This window comes from Buteo buteo, chromosome 10 (assembly GCF_964188355.1).
Source record: "Buteo buteo chromosome 10, bButBut1.hap1.1, whole genome shotgun sequence".
NCBI lineage: Eukaryota > Metazoa > Chordata > Aves > Accipitriformes > Accipitridae > Buteo > Buteo buteo.
Genome location: NC_134180.1, coordinates 38,087,695 through 38,106,007, shown reverse-complemented (window position 1 = coordinate 38,106,007; position 18,313 = coordinate 38,087,695). Strand labels below are relative to the sequence as shown.

Below are 18,313 nucleotides of genomic sequence, written 5' to 3'. Positions count from 1 at the left end.
ACTCAACTTTCCCATTAATACCGTCTCACATTTGCTAAAGGTAATATAAACCCTCTGACCAAATCCTGCCTGTGCCAGCGGTGCCACGCATGGGCGCTGGCTCAAGCGCAGGCCAGCCATGCTGGCAGGCACTGTGCCATAACTCACACGCTGTCACCTCCCTTTGGAGCATCTTGGTCTTGTTCCCATTCCTTGCCCCATCATCTTCATCTCAGGTTACCAGTTTTGTACTGATTGACTTCCAGTGGGCCAGAAACTTGATTTTCGTAAGCGTAACTTCATTGACATAAGATTTTTGGGGAGGCTGTTACTGAAACCTGATCTGTTACAACTTTGTATCTTGTTGTGACTGAGGTTTTGAAGAAGCTGCAAACTCCGACTGAAAAATTTACCACTGCTGTTTATAATGCTTCTTTTTGGCATGGATTCCTTCCAGTAGGCAGAGAGCTTACACTGTGGCCTTTACCCCAGAAAGGAAATTGAACTCTCCCTTTCTGTTCAAAACACAGAGGTGCCAGTGAGCCCGCAGGGGAGGAGGAGGTCTGGCTCCCAGTGTGCTGCAGAGCTCTGGGCAGGCAGAACCTCCACTGGACCAGACCTCCTGCATCTTCAAAGGCTACTTGCAAAATGTGTGTGCTGCAGCTCTGTAGGGCAGGCTGGAGATGAGGCAGGGCTTGCAGCCCCTGGTTCTTTTTCAAGATAATACTAGAAGGGCACAGATTATTTCTTTCCTCTATTCAGCCATATAATTTCGCAGACCTTGCAGGAACTTAGTTCTCTCTTTCAGAGCCTTCCATCCCCTCTGCATAATTTGAGAGAAAAATGAATTAAAATGTTGCTAGTAAGGGCTCTCACACACACAGAATTTGACTGCATAAGCCTTGCTTCTTCAGAAAAGCAGGCTAAAGCTACACAGATTTACAGCAGCTGAACCTATTGAGTTCTCTTTGTCTTATCTGTCTACCTATATATGTAATAGAAAATTGCATCCTTTATTTCAACACCCTCCTTGTTTATATCATTAAGCTTTTATCTTGTAATAGATATAGGGCTCAGTTTTCTAAGACTATGGTAAGCAATGAGACTGCTTGTGGGAAAGAATTGTCAGGGCAGAATTGAACTGTTCAGCTGTCGTTGACAGGCTTGTTATGTTATTAATATTCCCTTTAGAAAAAGCAGTTTGTTTTGTTTAAACTTGCGATAATTATTACATTTTGTATTTATTTACCACTGACCATTTTCTAGCTATTTACGAAATAATGAGTAGCAGAGATTTGATCCTATTCCATGTGCGGAATCTGTTAAGAAAGATTGTTTCCTTTGTAGTCAAAGCTAAATAACTGTTTTGACCTGTATTTTCTCAAATTATAAAGCTTGTTCCGCTGAGTATGTTGTGCCTGATACAAGCAATTGTATGCTAATAAAATTTTATATTTATTTGAAGGCTTACTTGGGGGTAGTAATAAATATTAGGGGTTTGTTGCTGAATTAAATATGATATGCTAAATATAGAACTGTCTGTCTTTAAGGGGATTCCTGTCCATAATGCCATCAGTTCTGGTAATCCCTTATCCTTCTGCTCAGACTCCTGAGTGGGTCATTCTTACTCATGCTGTTAAAGCCTAGTATTTAATTAGAAACTATTCTGTTATAGCACCCTTTTCCCCATATAATTTCTTTTTTCACAGCTCTCTGGTTTGGGGAATGCATTGGCATTTTAATATTCCACTAATGAAAAATATTGCTCATTCTGTTCTAATGGAATTCTGTCATTGTTCAGCTATACTGTGCCATGCCAAATTTTGCCTCTCAGGACTCATTAGTTACATTGGAAGAGTTGACAATTGTATAAACTGTTCGAGAGGTTGTAGAGATGCTCTGGATGCAAGCAGATGTGAACTCACTTAGCCCACGAGCCAAACTGGGCAGACCAGTGCCAGATCCATGCCGGAAGCTGTATAGCCGCATTAGCATGGCTTTGCGCCCAAGCTCCTATGTGAAGGACTAATGTGGCTATATGGCTTCCGGACCAGCCTTGGCAGCTCAGAGTGAAGGCAGAGTGAGTTCATGTCTGTCTGCAGTTGTCTGTGCAGACATACCCTAAATAACTTCACAGCAACAGTATATTCTTTGGGAGTTTAGCATTTGGTTAAAAACATGCTGCGAGACAGACCATTAGCTTGGCTAAATTGTGTCGTGCACTGTTTTGCTTGTTGTCAGCTGTAGATGAAACTGATAATAGACCACAGACTGGAGATTATCTGTCTGGTTTACTACTTAAGTTTACCAATTGGTAGGGATGAAAAATTTGACCCAAACACTCCAAGGCCAGTACTGAAATTTTCAATCTAAATCTTCTACCATGATTATAAGTCATGATACAGTCAATATAACGTCCATTCAGAAGGAAAATACAGATCTCTGAAAGGCTATGACATCTATCTTTTTTCTTATTTATCATTAAATTTAAACCAAGAGGACAGCCAAAATTAATTCACTCGATAATACTGGATTTACGTGAATGACAATATGTGTGGTACTGTTTCTTCTAATCCATTCCTGGTACTGAGAGATACTTCCTGTGTTGTCGTGACAAATTCACATAATTTAACTGAAGACTGAATGGGAAAGGATAGATAGCATAAGCTTCTGGGTGGTTTTGGTTTGGTATTTTCTGCTATGTTTGAGTTAAAACTATTCCCTCTGTTCATTCTTTCCTAAATACCAGTCACTCTGTTCTGCTTGTGCAGCTGCCAAACTGGGGCATAATCAAGTGCAATCAAATTTATGCACTGTATTATCTAGTGAGGTGTTGAGGAGCAGCTGCAAAATGCTGCCTATGGCTCTCTGAGGAGCCTGCTCAGAACAATATTTTATAATGTACCAAAGCAGCTGGAGAATTCCCATAGAATTAAATTTCTGAACTACCTGTCATGTGTATCCCTGTAATGTAAATAACAATAAAAATATATTTCACTTCAGTGAGAACAAGCTGTTAGCCCTTTCCTAGTATATGCAATCTACAGTCTTTATTGTGGAGAAAGTCAGCCTAGAGGTATGAGTTTTAAGGAGATTACTAGACGGGATATATATGTTTACTTTCAGAGTGAAAAGCAAAACTGTACTTGGATGAAAGTGAATGGGAAGGATTACCCAAGAAGAACTGGTCAGAGAGCAATCTCACTCAACACCTTTATACTACTTTAAATTATCCATGTTGCTATTATATTGCAGAACTGGTGTCAGATTACCCCAAAAGTCCTCCAAAGGATGCTTTGAGATTGCTTGTGCTTGTAGAGGAAAATTCCATTCTACCTTCTTAGGAAGCCTTATTAAGAATCCCTCCTCTGGGCTTCAGACATCTTCAGAGATTTCACTACATTATCATCTGTAACATTATTGATGTTCTTAGCTGTGTTTAGGAATAGGGAGTCTAATGGTCAGATCCCATACTGTTTTCTAGTGTCTTCTTTTGCTTGTGCAACCTAGAGGTCCAAACTGTTTCAGTGAAAAATGACATGTTGCAGTTATGTGTGTTGTAATGACAAAATTGGATCAACTCAGTACAAATTATTTAGGCAGTGTCAGTAGGGATCTAGCAATGTGAAGTAGAAATCTATGGTCACAAAGTGAATGGGTGTGGAAAGCACTGAAGTGATTACAAATGGAGTATGAGCAGTTTGTGACCTGACAGACTTTTTCTGTAGTCCTCTAAGAGCTCCAAAATACTTAGTGTTTCGCAAAAGAAATGGCAATGATGTGAAGCTTGAGGGGCTGGCTGGATTCCCTGTTTTCTTAGGACAGAAACATGTATGAACTATATACAGTTGAATAAATCTGACATTTGTTTATAATCCAAATTTGTGTTTCAAATCCTTTTGCCCTTTTCTCAATCTAAAAACACTTGAAAGAACTGACAGAACAGAAAATCAAATATTATTCAGATTCTTGGTGCTTTCCACAGATGTGAAGCTGCACATCCATGTTTAATAATTGGTTTTCATTTGCATCCTGACCTTTGAATTTAGGAAATACTTTTTTTTTATCAGAACAGCTAAAGTCAACAAGCCAGCCTGAATTCTGCATGAGCTATACTACAATGACTCAGATCTCCTTTATCAGTCAGTGATCAAAGGCTGCTGCTCATCCCTTCCAGCATTCATAGATGTATTGCAGTAGGCTCGCTTATTGGGCTATTTGGGAGGAAGCAGTGATGCAATAGCCATTGGACATTGATCTCCACCGTGTGCTGTACAAAGTCCTGCCTTGTTTACATTAGTCCATAAAACCAGATTTCCTATTGCACACTAAGAAAATACATTGCATGATGTGAATTCCTGGCAGGATTTTTGCTATATATGTCAGTTTATCATTAACAGTTACAAGTGCTAGATAATAAGGAAAAGGAGATCTCAACATTTTGGGTAAAAAATAAAACTATTACTATTTTATAAAGCATTATTTAAAAAAACAGAATCTGAAAACGCTGCATGTTATGATGTACTAGAAATGTAGATTTGGTTTCTTTTGTAGATTTCATTTTCTTTTCCAGCAGCCTAGCTGTGAAATTAAACACAATCACTGCAAACAATGTATTGCAGACAGCGAGATCTTCTAACATATTGTTCATTGTTTGAAGATCAAAAGCCAGATTTTCCATCATGCCTGACACCTTTGAGCTTCCACTGCGTTTAGTGAAATAGCTATAGACTGAGGCTCTCTGAAAAGTTAATTCACGTTTCAGGTGCTATTTACGGCTGATAATCTAACCATACAGAAACTGCTGCAACAGTCCTATTTGTAAAACAGCTCAGCTACCACTTTTTGTATTTGTTTATTTCTGAGCGTAGACACTATTTCATTTATACCAAGATATCTAAACTTTAAGAATGCTGTTTGCTATTACTTGATTTTCAAAGGAGACAAACCTTAGTAGCCCTCTGGATCTTCAGGAGGATTCTAGACTTCTCGTTGCCTTTGAAAATCATGCTATAATACTATGAAACTTTTAATAATACATGGGGATCATTCCACTGACTACAAGTGATCATGATAGTTCCTTAGTTGTCTTCAGATCAGCAGAGGCCTGTTAGTACACCAGGAGTCTGCGAAACTATTGGAGTCTGAGTAAAATTCACAGACAGCCTAGGTGTCATTTTATTGCCTGTCTGGACTATACACAAACATACACAGAAAGAGTGTTCATCTATAAAAGTGGGCTGCCCTTCTACAAGTGCACACCACCTACCTGATCCAGCTTAGTTCGGGTTGTGAGCATGGATTATTGCAGGATTTTTTCTTCCTCTGTACTTAGACAAATGGTGTCATGCCACATGAGAAGTCATGGCATCACTTAGCAGTGGGTGGATGGGACTGGAGCTGCACGGTGGCACTAGCTTCCAACCGAGATGCCCCTTGATTTTCTGTAATATGTCTACAGGCACAGACCAACAGATGTGCTAACTAGCTGTTTGTGCATGTATGGGCAGGAGGCATTTTTTTCCTGTGCAGTGTAATATGACATTGGGAGATGAAAAAACAAAACCATAACATACCACTGTAAGTAAGGACAGACGATGTAGGGTGAAGGAGAGGCAGGGACAGGCTACAGTCCTCCCACCAGTACCACTGTCACTCTGGCATGTGATGAGAGCAGCAGGCTTCTCTATCGCAGCCATGGCAGTGTCTTGCTTTGTAGGTATTCTGTCATATTAGAAGAAAGCAAAAGATTATCCCAGAAAGAAAAAGTCATTCTGATACCTCTGTCACTGCTGAAATAATTTTAACTACACTAGAGACTAAGAGCAAAATCAAGCATCAAACTACAGAAAGAGCCAGAGAAAGTTTCTTATCTCTTTCTCTCATTACTGTAAAGAGTCTTATTTTCTTTGTTGCAAACTGTTCCTCCATAAATGGTACCTCCATGGAAGTGAAGCAGCCTGGCATGAAAGCACAGATAGGTGGACACAGATGAGGAAAAGTCTGATGGTCCACTGCAATACAGAGATCACTTCAGGCATAACTTTCTTCACTGTAAATTGTTTGCATTTAAATAAAGTGCCTTAATTTCTCTGTTTCCTTGTCTGTAAAATGGAGATACTGCCTTCTGTATGATAGTAGGTTATATTAGTAAATTATTTTAAGACGATTAAATGGCTTGTGCTATGGAAATGGAGATTATTACCATGTTGAAACTTGAAGGCACTGACCTGGACAAAAAGGTAAGCGACAGCCTGCCTGCATGATCAAGCAGCATTAATGAAGCCAGCACTTCACTTTCATGATGCTCAACTGTAATATAATAATCTCTAATGTAGCTGTTAGAGAAGCTTCCCAGCCTCACTGGGAGAACTTGCTTAGGAAGGTCTTTTCTACGGCATGCAATTACGAAATGAGAATGTGAGGGAGGGTATGGGATGAATGAAAACAAACATGATTCTAGGAACAACTGTTGGTGGTTAATACTTGACCATTACTTCTTGACAGGATTAATGTCTTTCTAATCACACTAATCCCTTCTGATAACTTTATCCATAATCCATCTATTTCAAAGCAACATCCAGATGGCTTCTGGTGGAGAGGAAGACAAAATAAACATGCAGAATGGGGTCTTAACAGCAGCTTCTTGTATTTTCCCTTTCTGGGGATATACGTTTTGATCTTGAGACAGGTCAAAAAATGTGCTTTTATCAGAAAGCAACAGAAAAAACTAGAGAATTGCAGAGAAGATAGAAAGTTCTATTTTTATTTGTAAATAAAATACTTATTAGTACTCTGACACTTATCAGTGACAGCCAGAACAAGACTAGAGGTATTCATAAGGGTTTAGCTACTTGTTTGCATGGGACTAATTAGACTTCCAAGATAGTGAAAGAATTCCCTTCCTCATTACGCCAAAATTGCTATAGTGGCTTTGGGGGTTTTACAAAGATTTCTCTCAAAGCAGACATGAAACTTGCTACTTTATAGTTTCATTGGTTTGTACTATTACCATTATTTTAAACAACTTAGTAACTGACTTTACATGTTTAATGAGTCACATATAATGATTCCTGGAGTTGTTGAGGTCTTCCTCTTCCCTTCTAGTTTCCCCTTAAAAGCTTAATCTAGGATTCATTAGATCTTCCACTGATCCTGGCTTTGCTCTTTACCTTCCTCCCTGAAGAAGGACCCCATAAAGAAATCATTTATTGTAACCTTTCATAAATCATGTGGACTGTCAAAAAAAGTAAACAAACTTTAATCAAGCCATCCTAGATGAAATAATTTAGCTAGGGTTTTTTATTACTAACAATCAGCAATGAAACAATGGAAGTCTTAGTGAAGTAATTGTCTTAAGTATTTGTCCCACTAAAATGCTGCAATTAAATAAACTTTTTTTGAATTATTGGCCATATCCAGCTTTTTATCAAAATGCTGCTATTTGGTTTACTGGCCTTCTGACTTTTTTCCTCCAATCAAAATGTGGCTAGATAGTTCAGAGAAGAGACAAGACAGATTTGGCTGCATCAGAACAACTTATTTCCCAGAAAACAAAGCAGAGTAGATTTAGAATTACCTAAATCCCAGTAAAAAAGCCAGATATTTTTTACTTGTTAAGAATAAAAATACAAACCTTAGAAAGATTGTAAACCTGAAAATATTGTGGAGAATCAGGTTTGCATTGTGTAGAGATCTTCAGGTTATCAAAACACAACTTTGAAGAGGCTTGAAGGCCACAGACATATAAGGACCATAGGACAGATATTTACACAGATATACAGCAGATACAACAATTTGGGGGGCTATTCTTCAGATCATGTGTAGTCTCTGAGAATACACAATTTCATTCAATATTTGTTGGATAAACAAGATAGAATAAAAAAAATTAAGCGGACTATTCTGGACAGAAGAAAGAAAAGCCACAGGAAGATCATTTTTATATGTAAATGGAACAATCAAAGCAAGAGATGAAGAGGTCATGGGGCTACTTAGTTTATTATGGTGTCTGTTATTATATCCAGCACCAGATATTTCAAAGCAAGGTGCAAGAAACCTCTTAAATCACAGTAATCAGAGATTTCACTTAAATCCTGCACTACAAGTTTTAATATCTCATCCCAAACTCATTAACACATATTTTGGAAGCCTTAGGCTTGACATCATTTTTTTTGTATACAAACTAAGAAATGGTCCCTGAACATGAAATTACACTTTTGTGGATTTTTTTTCTGCCAGACTGATTAAATGAGTGAGATGTACTGTAATTATTCAGAAAAGCTGCAGATTGTTTTTCATTGTCTTAATCCTGTTTTGTCCATTTGGCAATCATTAAAACATATAATGGAAGCTACGCATGAAACATAGTGTGGAAGCTACTTAGTTTAGTCAAATTATTTTAATCTATAAATCAAATATCTGTCCTGTTATTTTAAGCCTAACCAGATTCTGAGGCTTGACAAGAATTAAAGGTACACTCCATTGTGTTTCATGAGAGTCTGGTAGTGGATGGCACGGGAACATCTTTGTTCAGTCTTAGAAGAAGCTTGGGAAACTGTTGGGGAAGTTTTTATGTAGCCAAGAGTGTCTGATGAAAATTAGATTTAAAGGGAAAACCTGAACATGATACAGTGATCTTAAGTTAAACCATCTGGAAGCTTATTCCTCCTGACTTTCTTATTCCCTAGGAAATAAGAAAAGTACTTTTTCTTGTCATTCTTTGGCTACATTATGTGAACGTTAGAGCTCTAGAGATCAGTAAGGAACTCCTGTAATATAACTGTGTATTACTTCATACAATAACTGTGATAATCAATATGTCTCTTAATCTTTATGTCTTCTATCCTGTTGCCTCTGACATCAAACATACGAAGTCAAATGAAAAATAGTTAATGAGGGATTGCTGTCTCATACTAGTTACAGGCATTTCTTTCCGAAAATGATTCTGAGCAATTGCTTAAAATGACATGACCAGTGTTACTCCGCAGCCTTTGGAGAATTGCTTTCACTGGTCCCTTCTTAAAACTGAGCATTGCATGCCATGAAAAACACAGGACTTTGTCTGAACACAGACCTTTGTTCAGGCTTCTGTCACACCACAGTTACCCCTGTTGCACCTCCATAGTTAATTACTTTTGAGGACTTTCTCATCACAGCATGAACTGGGCATGACTTTATCTGGTGACAGGATAATCTCATTACAGATGATGATCTTGTTAATGAATATCCCCAAGACAGAGCAATCTCATTATTAGCCCCCTCAGGATTTGTCACCTAAGAGCCAACGTATGATTTGATTCTAGCTGCACAACATCCTCCCAGATCCTAACAGCCCAACATCTTGAGGCTGAGGTTGCACCCCCAAAAGCACATGAACCACTGGACATATTTAATTAGGATTTGGGTCCCAAAGTACTTCTGGACATACTTCTCAGGTGAACAATCAAGACAGTTCAAGCGCTACGTGCAGGGTTCATCTCTCTGTTGTTCTGTAGAACAAACACAATGCAGTGGCATCAAGGACAACAGAAACAGTGTGGCTTTAACACACTGATAGTGGCTTCAGGGCAGTACCAGGAAGAGAGGTGTACTGTCTGTCTCCTTGATAGTGCCCTCTCCAAGTAATCACTCTGCATAGTGTCCTACCTGCACGTTACAGATCTGCTGGTCAACGGTCAGGCCTTCATACCACTGGTGTCTCTTTCCTTGCATAAAGTATCTGTAAAGAACACTGAAAATTATTACCATGAAAAATATCAGCTAGTTAAAAATCAACCTGATTTTCATTCTTCTTTTTTTTTTCTGGGAAGGTTAGGATGAGAGGTGGAACAGTGCTGAAGTCTAGTACAATACAGGTATCTCCTTTGGGCATCAACGAGTTGTTGAACTGGCTCAATGGCCTGTGAAAACTCAATCTGCAAGAAGAGTTTAGTCCTGGAAATCTAATAACAACATAGAGGTTGTTTTACAGAAAACTAACACATTCATTTAAGACAAATGGATTTAACTCAACTGTTTTATCAAAAAAAATAATTTTAGAATATTTACTCTTCTGTATGGACCCATTCAAGAGAAATGCCAAGGAAATAAGTATCATTGCTGCTACTCTTTTTTTAATATGTAATGCTGCGTTTGTACACAGTGCTTTACAGACACGCATAAAGGTGGAATCTTTATCAAATACAATGATAAAAGAGAGGGAAGAACGATGGTTACAAGACTGAGAATTATCGAGATGTTCATTTTCTAAATGATCCATATTACAGTGCAACCAATGTTTCCCCTTGCTCCTATCGTGTTAACAAAACCCGTGCTAGATGAGAGATTGGCAATGCAGAAAAGCAATACATTCTCTTAATTAATCTAGTGGATAGCAGGAACCCAAGCACTAAATCCCACCCATTTGATTTCATTAAATCTACTATAAAGGTTAAGCTGCACTTTAGCATTGGCTCTAGACAACCTCAGCAAAGTGAGGTCAAGGAGATCTTATTCAAGGAGGTGCAGCTTAGTAAATGACTATTTATGAGGAAAGGCCTGATAAACAGTTCTGTTTTGATGAGAAAGCTAGACAGTGGGGCATACCGAATAGTAAATGTGATATTTTATTTCACCTGTAGTTTTCCTGAGATACATGCTTTGAAGAATTTACAGATAATTATTCTAAGCTAAATCTCAATTTAAAGTCCCAGGCAACACTGGTGTCACTGCAAACTGAAATGTCAGCCTTGGGTCACTTGAAAACAGCGTCAGGGTCTATGTCAGAGCAGCCTGGAGCAAGTTCACGGACCAAACAGTGCCCTGTCTAATTTGCCTATAAAAGAGGGTCAGTGGGAGCTAAAACTCTGGGTGGAGAGTTGTACAGCTTGGCAGAGGCAAGCTATGCAAGCAAGAGGATGGACAGTGGTCATGGGCAAGGAACTAAAGAGGAAAGAAAAGGCTGAAGTGACCAAAATGCTGAAGCATTTTCTTTGCTCCCTAATGTGCAGCCACACCTGCCCATAAAGTAGTTTCCTCTGCATGCCATACACTGTCTCCACTTCACCTGGAGACACATAGTCCGCTCCCCAATGTAGCCCCTGGTCAAGCAAAAATACATTGTGCTTTGTATTGATTTAGAAAGAAAAAAAAGTTATTCTTTTCTGTCAAAAAAAGGACTATATGACAAGATTGCCCCTTAGTGTTTTTAATTTTGAAGTTGTGGTCCTGCCTCACACAGGAAGGTGTGAGGGGGTTGACCAGATTTCCTTCAGAGGTCCCATCAAACCTGAATTATTCTATGATTCTTTAAAATTACGTGTAGAGTTTTATACCGAAGTTTTTATGACTGATTATTGCCATTGCTCCTGTGAACCGAGCCATCACATGTGTAGGTTATGTAAAACTGTCCCTCGAACTTCAGGGAACAGTCGATAGGATTCAGTCCCATTTGTGCAGCCTGAGCTTGCAAGTTCTTTCAAGTAACCAGGATCTCACATGGCATTTGGGAAACATCTCTTTGAACACAGAGGCTACAGCTTTGGTGTTACTGGCAAGCTTCTAAAAATGCTGATATGTAGGCAGTCCTAAGAGAAGCAGGTAAACTGGAATAATTAGGAAATTAGGTTTTCAGCTGCATTAATGTTACACAAAAGGTACTATATTTGTTGTGTTTTCTTTCCACAGCTTAATGTCCGGGCTAGCAGCCCTGGATGCCAAGACTTCCAGTCGATTAGGTATCATAACTGTCACTTACTACCTGTGGACAACATTTGTGGCTGTGATTGTGGGAATAATTATGGTCTCCATTATCCATCCTGGTGGAGCAGCACAGAAGGAGGACACTGAAGAGGGTGGAAAGCCCATCATGAGCTCTGCAGATGCACTGCTTGACTTAATCCGGTAACTACATTAATTCTTTCTGCTTTCTGCAGGTAACATTTTGTACATAACTGCATGAGGAACTGTGGCCTGAGGATAAGTTATGAGCGTAAGGATGAACATTTTGTTTAAATCGAGAAGAAGTAAATTTCAGAAGCTTATTTTCAAGTTATCAGATGTTTATACTGGCTGTTTCTAGTAAAATTTAAAAGAATGGCCACCAAATTTATCAGAAGTACTAACAACATTGGCGTAGGTTGGTATTTTACCCCTACAAAATCACATGTCGCTTGTGGTCCTCACCATCAAATCTATTATTAAGGTCAAGAGAGTATTAAAATGTAATGTTAATTTAAATAAGGGCAGACAGTTGTTATAGGCAAAACCTTAAATATAAGGGCTGAAATCCACATTTTTCAGGAAATAATTTTTAAAAGTGCTGTTACAATTGCTTATAACAACTCTCAGATAAAGGACACAATTAGAAAGGCCATCTTTTTATTCCTTATTTTTGTCATAATATTTGTTCTGCTTTGTGGCTTTTTCTTGTTTGTTTTACTTTGTTTGACAGAAGGGAGGGTTGTTCTTTAGACCAGCATTAGAGTACTGATGGTATTTTGATAGCCTTGCCTGAATATCCCTCTTTGTCTCAACATTTCAGGTGCTAGTAGGATTAGTTTCCTGACTGAACATAGTATGTGCCTCAGATTTATTTTGCTCATGCAGAAAGACCAAGTTTTGCCTTTGGTTGGTAGTTCCTCAAGTCGGTGATCTCATATTATATTGGGCAAGGGCTTTTAGGCCAAATGTGTATCTGAACCACAAAGAGTTCTCTCTGGAGTTTGAGTTACTAAAATTAAAAATGTTGCACAGTTTGTCTTTCAAAAACCCAAATTCCTGACCCTGACAGGGTGTCAGCACACAAAGCTCTTTAATTAGAGCTACTGGGACCTCAAATCAGAAGGAACTGTGATGAAAAGCTTATAAAAATCTTTTTTTTTCTCCTCCAAATTGCACTTAGCCAGGCCATCTGAAACTCACATGTTTTTCTATTTTATCAGTATCTTACTGAGAGTGGGCCAAATTCTATTAGTCATGGTGCGGCAGCTGAGAGCACTCTCTTTTGTAGCTTTCCACAAAACAACCATCTTCATCTGCAGTGGGAAGATGCCCACTTCATGGCATCTGTATCTCCTTAGTGACTTTGCCACGATGTATGTTCACTGGAATTCATGCATGTGTATTTGTGACATAATGTTAAGTCACATTATTCTGTTTCTGCTGCATAAAGGACTGTAATTCCTACACCAAGTGGAAGGAACTGAGCAAGTTATTGGAGCTTTGAATCCCTTAGTATGACAGAGTAGCATAAGAAGTAAAATGGAATTTAAGAAACTGTAATCTTAATTATTATCTTCATAATGGCAGTGTTTGGAAACCCTTTCTGGCATGCTGAGCTGTTTCTAAGGCCTCAGTCTTAGACAAGTAAAGTCATAGTGGGACATCTGGTGCAATGTTACATCCAAACTGACCTTACAGCTGTCTCTGGAAAGGGTCTGCCTCGCCATAGGTTCCCATCCCCTTCCTCACACCAGCTCAGTTGCTTTTGAGACCCAGAGTAAGCTAGTTCATGGAGATGAGTGAGATGAAAAGTAATTTGGGCATGCAAAATCTAAATTCAGTTCTATAGTATTATGTTTGCATAAAACAACCAAACATCTGTTTGACTGGAACCTGACATCTGAGTTACGATCTCATCTCTTCATCTCTGTCTGGCTCGTCCCCTGTACACCACAGGTTTAGTGGTGAGGTTTGGGAACACTACATTCTGCTGAGCCTCATTGCAGGTGTAATATTATGTCCTGATCTAACATTTGCAAATATAATCTATAATTTCATTTCCTACAAACATTTAGCTGAGCAAATTATAGTAGTTTGGATGCATATTTTGGGTATTCATGTTTCCAACCAGGCATGTGCTTTTAGTCTGCAAAACCTTAAAGTCTTCACTGGTTTGGGCAGGTGTCAACAATGACAGGCCAATGAACCACTCTCATTACAGAAGCTTAAAAAGAGAGAATAAAGCTTACTCTCCTTTTGCTGTGCTAAGCAGCAGTCACAGCTGCTGTCTTTCAACCCGAGTGCACAAACTGATGGTTTTTATTCCTCCACTACAGAAATAACCACATTTACTAAATAAATAAATAAGAATAACACAACTGTGGGGAATGGGCTTTCAGCCTAGGCAAACACCATGGGTGAAATCCTGGCTCTGCTGAAGTCAGTTGCAAAACTCCTAAATATCTATGTGGAAGTCTGGATTAAATGTAATGATGTATCTGCTGGTTTGAGCTAGAAAAGCTGATCCTTTAGCTCAATGATAAATCACTTCCATTCACAGCTGGAGACCATCTTTTTCAGCCCAGATTGGCTTATCTTCTCAATTCATTAATTTCCTCTCAATTTATCAATTGCATGTGTGCACAGAAGTTTACACAGGAAACATCTGGTATTCTGCAAATGAAGAATACTAAATGTACAAGTGGAGAGATGATATATGTGACATAATTGTGGGGTTTATTTTAAAAGCATGAATCTTGGCATGGTGATACACGTATTCACCCTCACTGATTTCAGATTTGAAGCCACTTTGAAATGATGAAATACATATTATTTCATGTGATGTTATATATGACATTGTCAGGTCTGGAATTTTTAGCAGGGAGGATGTTGGTAGAGATTGAATTTCTTGAATTTTTGGGTGAGGATTTTGCTTTTAGAAGTGGTTTTAATCAGAAATTAAAGAATGTACTGACTTAGCAGTGCATGAAACCAAGAACTCCTGCAGAGCCTCATGGTCATCCCAAACACCTGCAACATTAATCAGTAATCACATTATTATTCTGCATTATTTTGCAGATGGTGCTTCCCCTGTATATTTGTCTTATGTAAAAAAACCAGCAATAAACCCTCTACTGTATATGATTTGATTAGGACATAACAGTGACACTGTACTGCATAATTCTGAAATGGCTCTAAACCTCACATCAACCAGGCAATACATAATCTCATCAACGTACTGAATCTCATGCCTCAAAAATTGTATCCACAAATCAACCATTTTTTGCCATGCTAAACAGCAGTACTTGAAAGACTTCCTTTCTAAAGGGAACCCCAAGAGACTGGGGACAAGATCTGTGGCTGTGAATCTGCCCCTACTAATTTCCTCCCAGATTCAATCTGCAAGAGAGGCCACTGAATGCAGCATAATAGAAGTGTTTTCAACATTCAATTAGTCTTTATACCTAAAATCTTCAGTGCCGCTTTGGCCTTAAATGTCTGAATTTTTGCTTTAATCTGATCCAGCTTTAAATCAAATGCATCTTCTGCTGTCTGTGGAAGATACCCATTTAACTAGGTAGTTCACCTTGGTACCTGTGCAGGAATCTCCCCATGCATAACATGCCCCTCTCTGTCGGCAGTGTGCCAGGTTCCGGACTATGGACAAGTAATACAGAAGGCAGCTGTGAGTCTGAAGCTGTGCAGGAGATGCTGTTCTGATGATGCTTTTCTCTTTAGCTGCCACTTTATTACTACATTGAGTCAGATGTACAAATCTGCCTTAATTATATTCAGGGTTTCTGGTGCAAGCACTGCAAGGCTCATGAAAGTATATTTTCTTCCATATGTAAAACTATAAATCCTCAGGCTAAGGATCATCTTGTTCTCTTTAACGCACCTGGTGCTTTATGAATTTTAATGAATTTATTCTCATGATGTGCAATACCTCTGTGAGGTAACCAAGGACCATTTTCCTTTCTTACAGCTAGAGAACCAAGACATATGGAAAAGAAATTACCTCACTGAGTAGTGTTCAGAAAAATGTGCAGTGCCAGAGGAAATATTCCCAGCTCATATGAGACCCAGTAGAGGTCTTGTTCTAGGAATGTGGCTTTCGGGGCACCTCAATGGAATTAATAGCAATGAATCAACACACATCTCTACCTTCTTTTTCTTGTGTGAATTATCAAAATTAACTCTGTACTATGTCCCCAAAAATAAAAGAATGAATTTTTAGTAGCCTTTTGTGAATTAAGAAAATTAAGGTATCAATTTTTTAAAATAGTTCAGGCTTTGAGTGTTTTATTCAAAAGGACAAAAAAGGGACATACCTGCACGAATAGCATTCAATTTAAAATATTAGGTTTGTTTAATTCTGCAACATATATTTACCTGACAAGCAGAATAGAAAATGCCAATAATTTGGGGACGAACATTTGTAAAACAAGATATATGACTCGGGACCACACTGTTTACATTAGCAGTTAATATTTCCACCACATTCTGTTGCCATTATCAAAATACCTTTGATTTAGAAGGGTAAATCCTGCTGCAACTTAAATCATACTACTTGCATTTGTCACCAAGGGAAACGAAATTTGGCTGATGATAAAAACAAACAAGCAAACACGATAAACATTAACATGAGGAAACAAATCCCAGCCAAATGGGGGGTTCACCCTCCTGTTCTACATAAAGTTGACTGCATGTGCAAATCTGGGCACCAGCAAGTGCAGGGTTCACATACATTTTTAGTTTTTCTCAAGTCTAACCAGACAGCATGGTATTCCAGGCTTATTCAGTTCAAAAGCTCCAAATAAAATAATTCAGTGAATACAGTCAGGATCAAGTCATGCCTTAACCCATGATACACAAATTTGTACCTTTCTGAAGTTTACCTGAAGGATAAGTCAGAGCATTTTACCACTGAATATTCAGGATTGCATCCAATTTAATAGCAGGTACCAGGACACTCAGTCTGGCTTAACCAAGAGAGAGGAGGTTTTTTGGTACCATTAGTAGTTAGAAGAGGATATAAACACTGTAGAGGATTTATGTTTTCATGGGAATCCTGAGCACTCTGTAAAATAATTTCCTTTCCCTCTTTTCAAGCTAAGGGCTATATTCTGTTTTATTGAAATTGCATTTCTTGAAAATAGGGCAGGAGAAACCCAGTATCTGCTGTAGTTTGGAAAAAGCCCAGGCTGTGCAGAACCAGAAATCACACTTTAAAAAGTTTACAGCTGAAGACTGAATTATATATATGCGCAATAAGATATTTAAGAGTGCATTAAATGGTCCAGTGTTTAAACTATGAAAGAACTTTTTTTAATAACTTTGCCCTGCATTCATGTATCTTTTGCCAAAAGCCACTGTGTACTATGATAGAAATGTACTATGATAGAAATATTTATCTGTCTCCTGTGGCAAACTACCATTCTTTACTCATTCAGATCGCCAGTTTTCTTTTATCTCACAAAAACAGGCTGGTGCCTGTGCTGTTCTGCACTATATGTGACCGGATGTTTGCTTCTGGTTAATTTTTAAGAAGGTCAAGCTGCACAGAAGCCTGAACCACAAAGGACTCTGAAGCCCCTAAATGTGTGGTTCCTCTTTGGCACAAAATGAAACCAACATGGAAAAAAAGATAATTCCATAACGAAAATGATGCTGGGGAGAAGGACTATAAAGCAATTTCTGCTGTCTGGTCAGGAGGCCTTAGTCACAGAGGGAGAGGTGCATGGGGGCCAGAAGTTAAAACTGCATTAGGAAAGCTTCAACCCTAAAGGGGAACAAATCGTTCATCCTCCTGACAATTGGCCTGGCCATCTTCCAGTGTAAATGTACACTTTTTGTTAAATAACTTTGCCTTGCTGGAACCATACTGGAAATGCATTGGGCATGTCATGTTACCTTTGATATGATTCAGCCTTTTCAAGATTCCTAAAGATGTGATGTACTTGTGCTTCCACTCCAAAGAATGATTTTCTCAGAAAGCCATAGCCCTGCTGGGGCTGTGTCAGGACCTTTTCTTTCAGAAGAAGCGTAGTAAGGAGGTTCACCCTCCAGATCCCTTACTGGAACTGAAAGGCCATGCAACAGTGTCACCCTCAAGACAGATAAAAACTCCCTGTGTTTGGCAAAAGGATTCCACAATATGACATCTGCTCTGATCTGCAAAATATACAAGCAAGACAAAATGGCTTAGACCCGATTAGTGATTTTTGCATTCTATTAGTATCTTTTATCACGGTAATGAGGGTTTAAATGCCTCATTAATTCTGCAAAAGCCTTCTTTGGTCCTTTTAGCAGGACGTAGTAAGATTGATACTGAGAACTGAATTGAGGCACTGGAGGTGTCTACTGATGTGCAAAATGCATCCTCCTATGGGCCCAGAGATAGGTCATTTGTTCAGTCTTGCTGAATTAAATTTTGCCCTTGATTTCAGGAGTGCAAACCCTGATGGAGCCCACTGACACCAGCAGGAAGATATTTCAGATGTATACCCATATGACTTAAGGACAGGATTTGTGGCTCATGTGGTACAGTAACAGTAGTCAGGAATCTACACAGATGATGAAATCATGAAGAGGACAGCAAAAGCAAACAGATTTTTGAGATTAAGACAATGTC

The 18,313-nt window shown here is 38.7% G+C and overlaps 1 protein-coding gene across 1 annotated transcript in view; it reads left to right on the top strand.

Annotated features, from left to right (window-relative positions):
* Nucleotides 1-18,313, top strand: part of SLC1A7 (solute carrier family 1 member 7) — a 65,370-nt gene that overhangs the window by 6,533 nt on the left and 40,524 nt on the right. Inside the window, exon 3 of the mRNA XM_075037132.1 lies at nt 11,644-11,859. Coding sequence (XP_074893233.1) covers nt 11,644-11,859 — 216 coding nt within the window. The remainder of the gene's footprint in view (nt 1-11,643; nt 11,860-18,313) is intronic.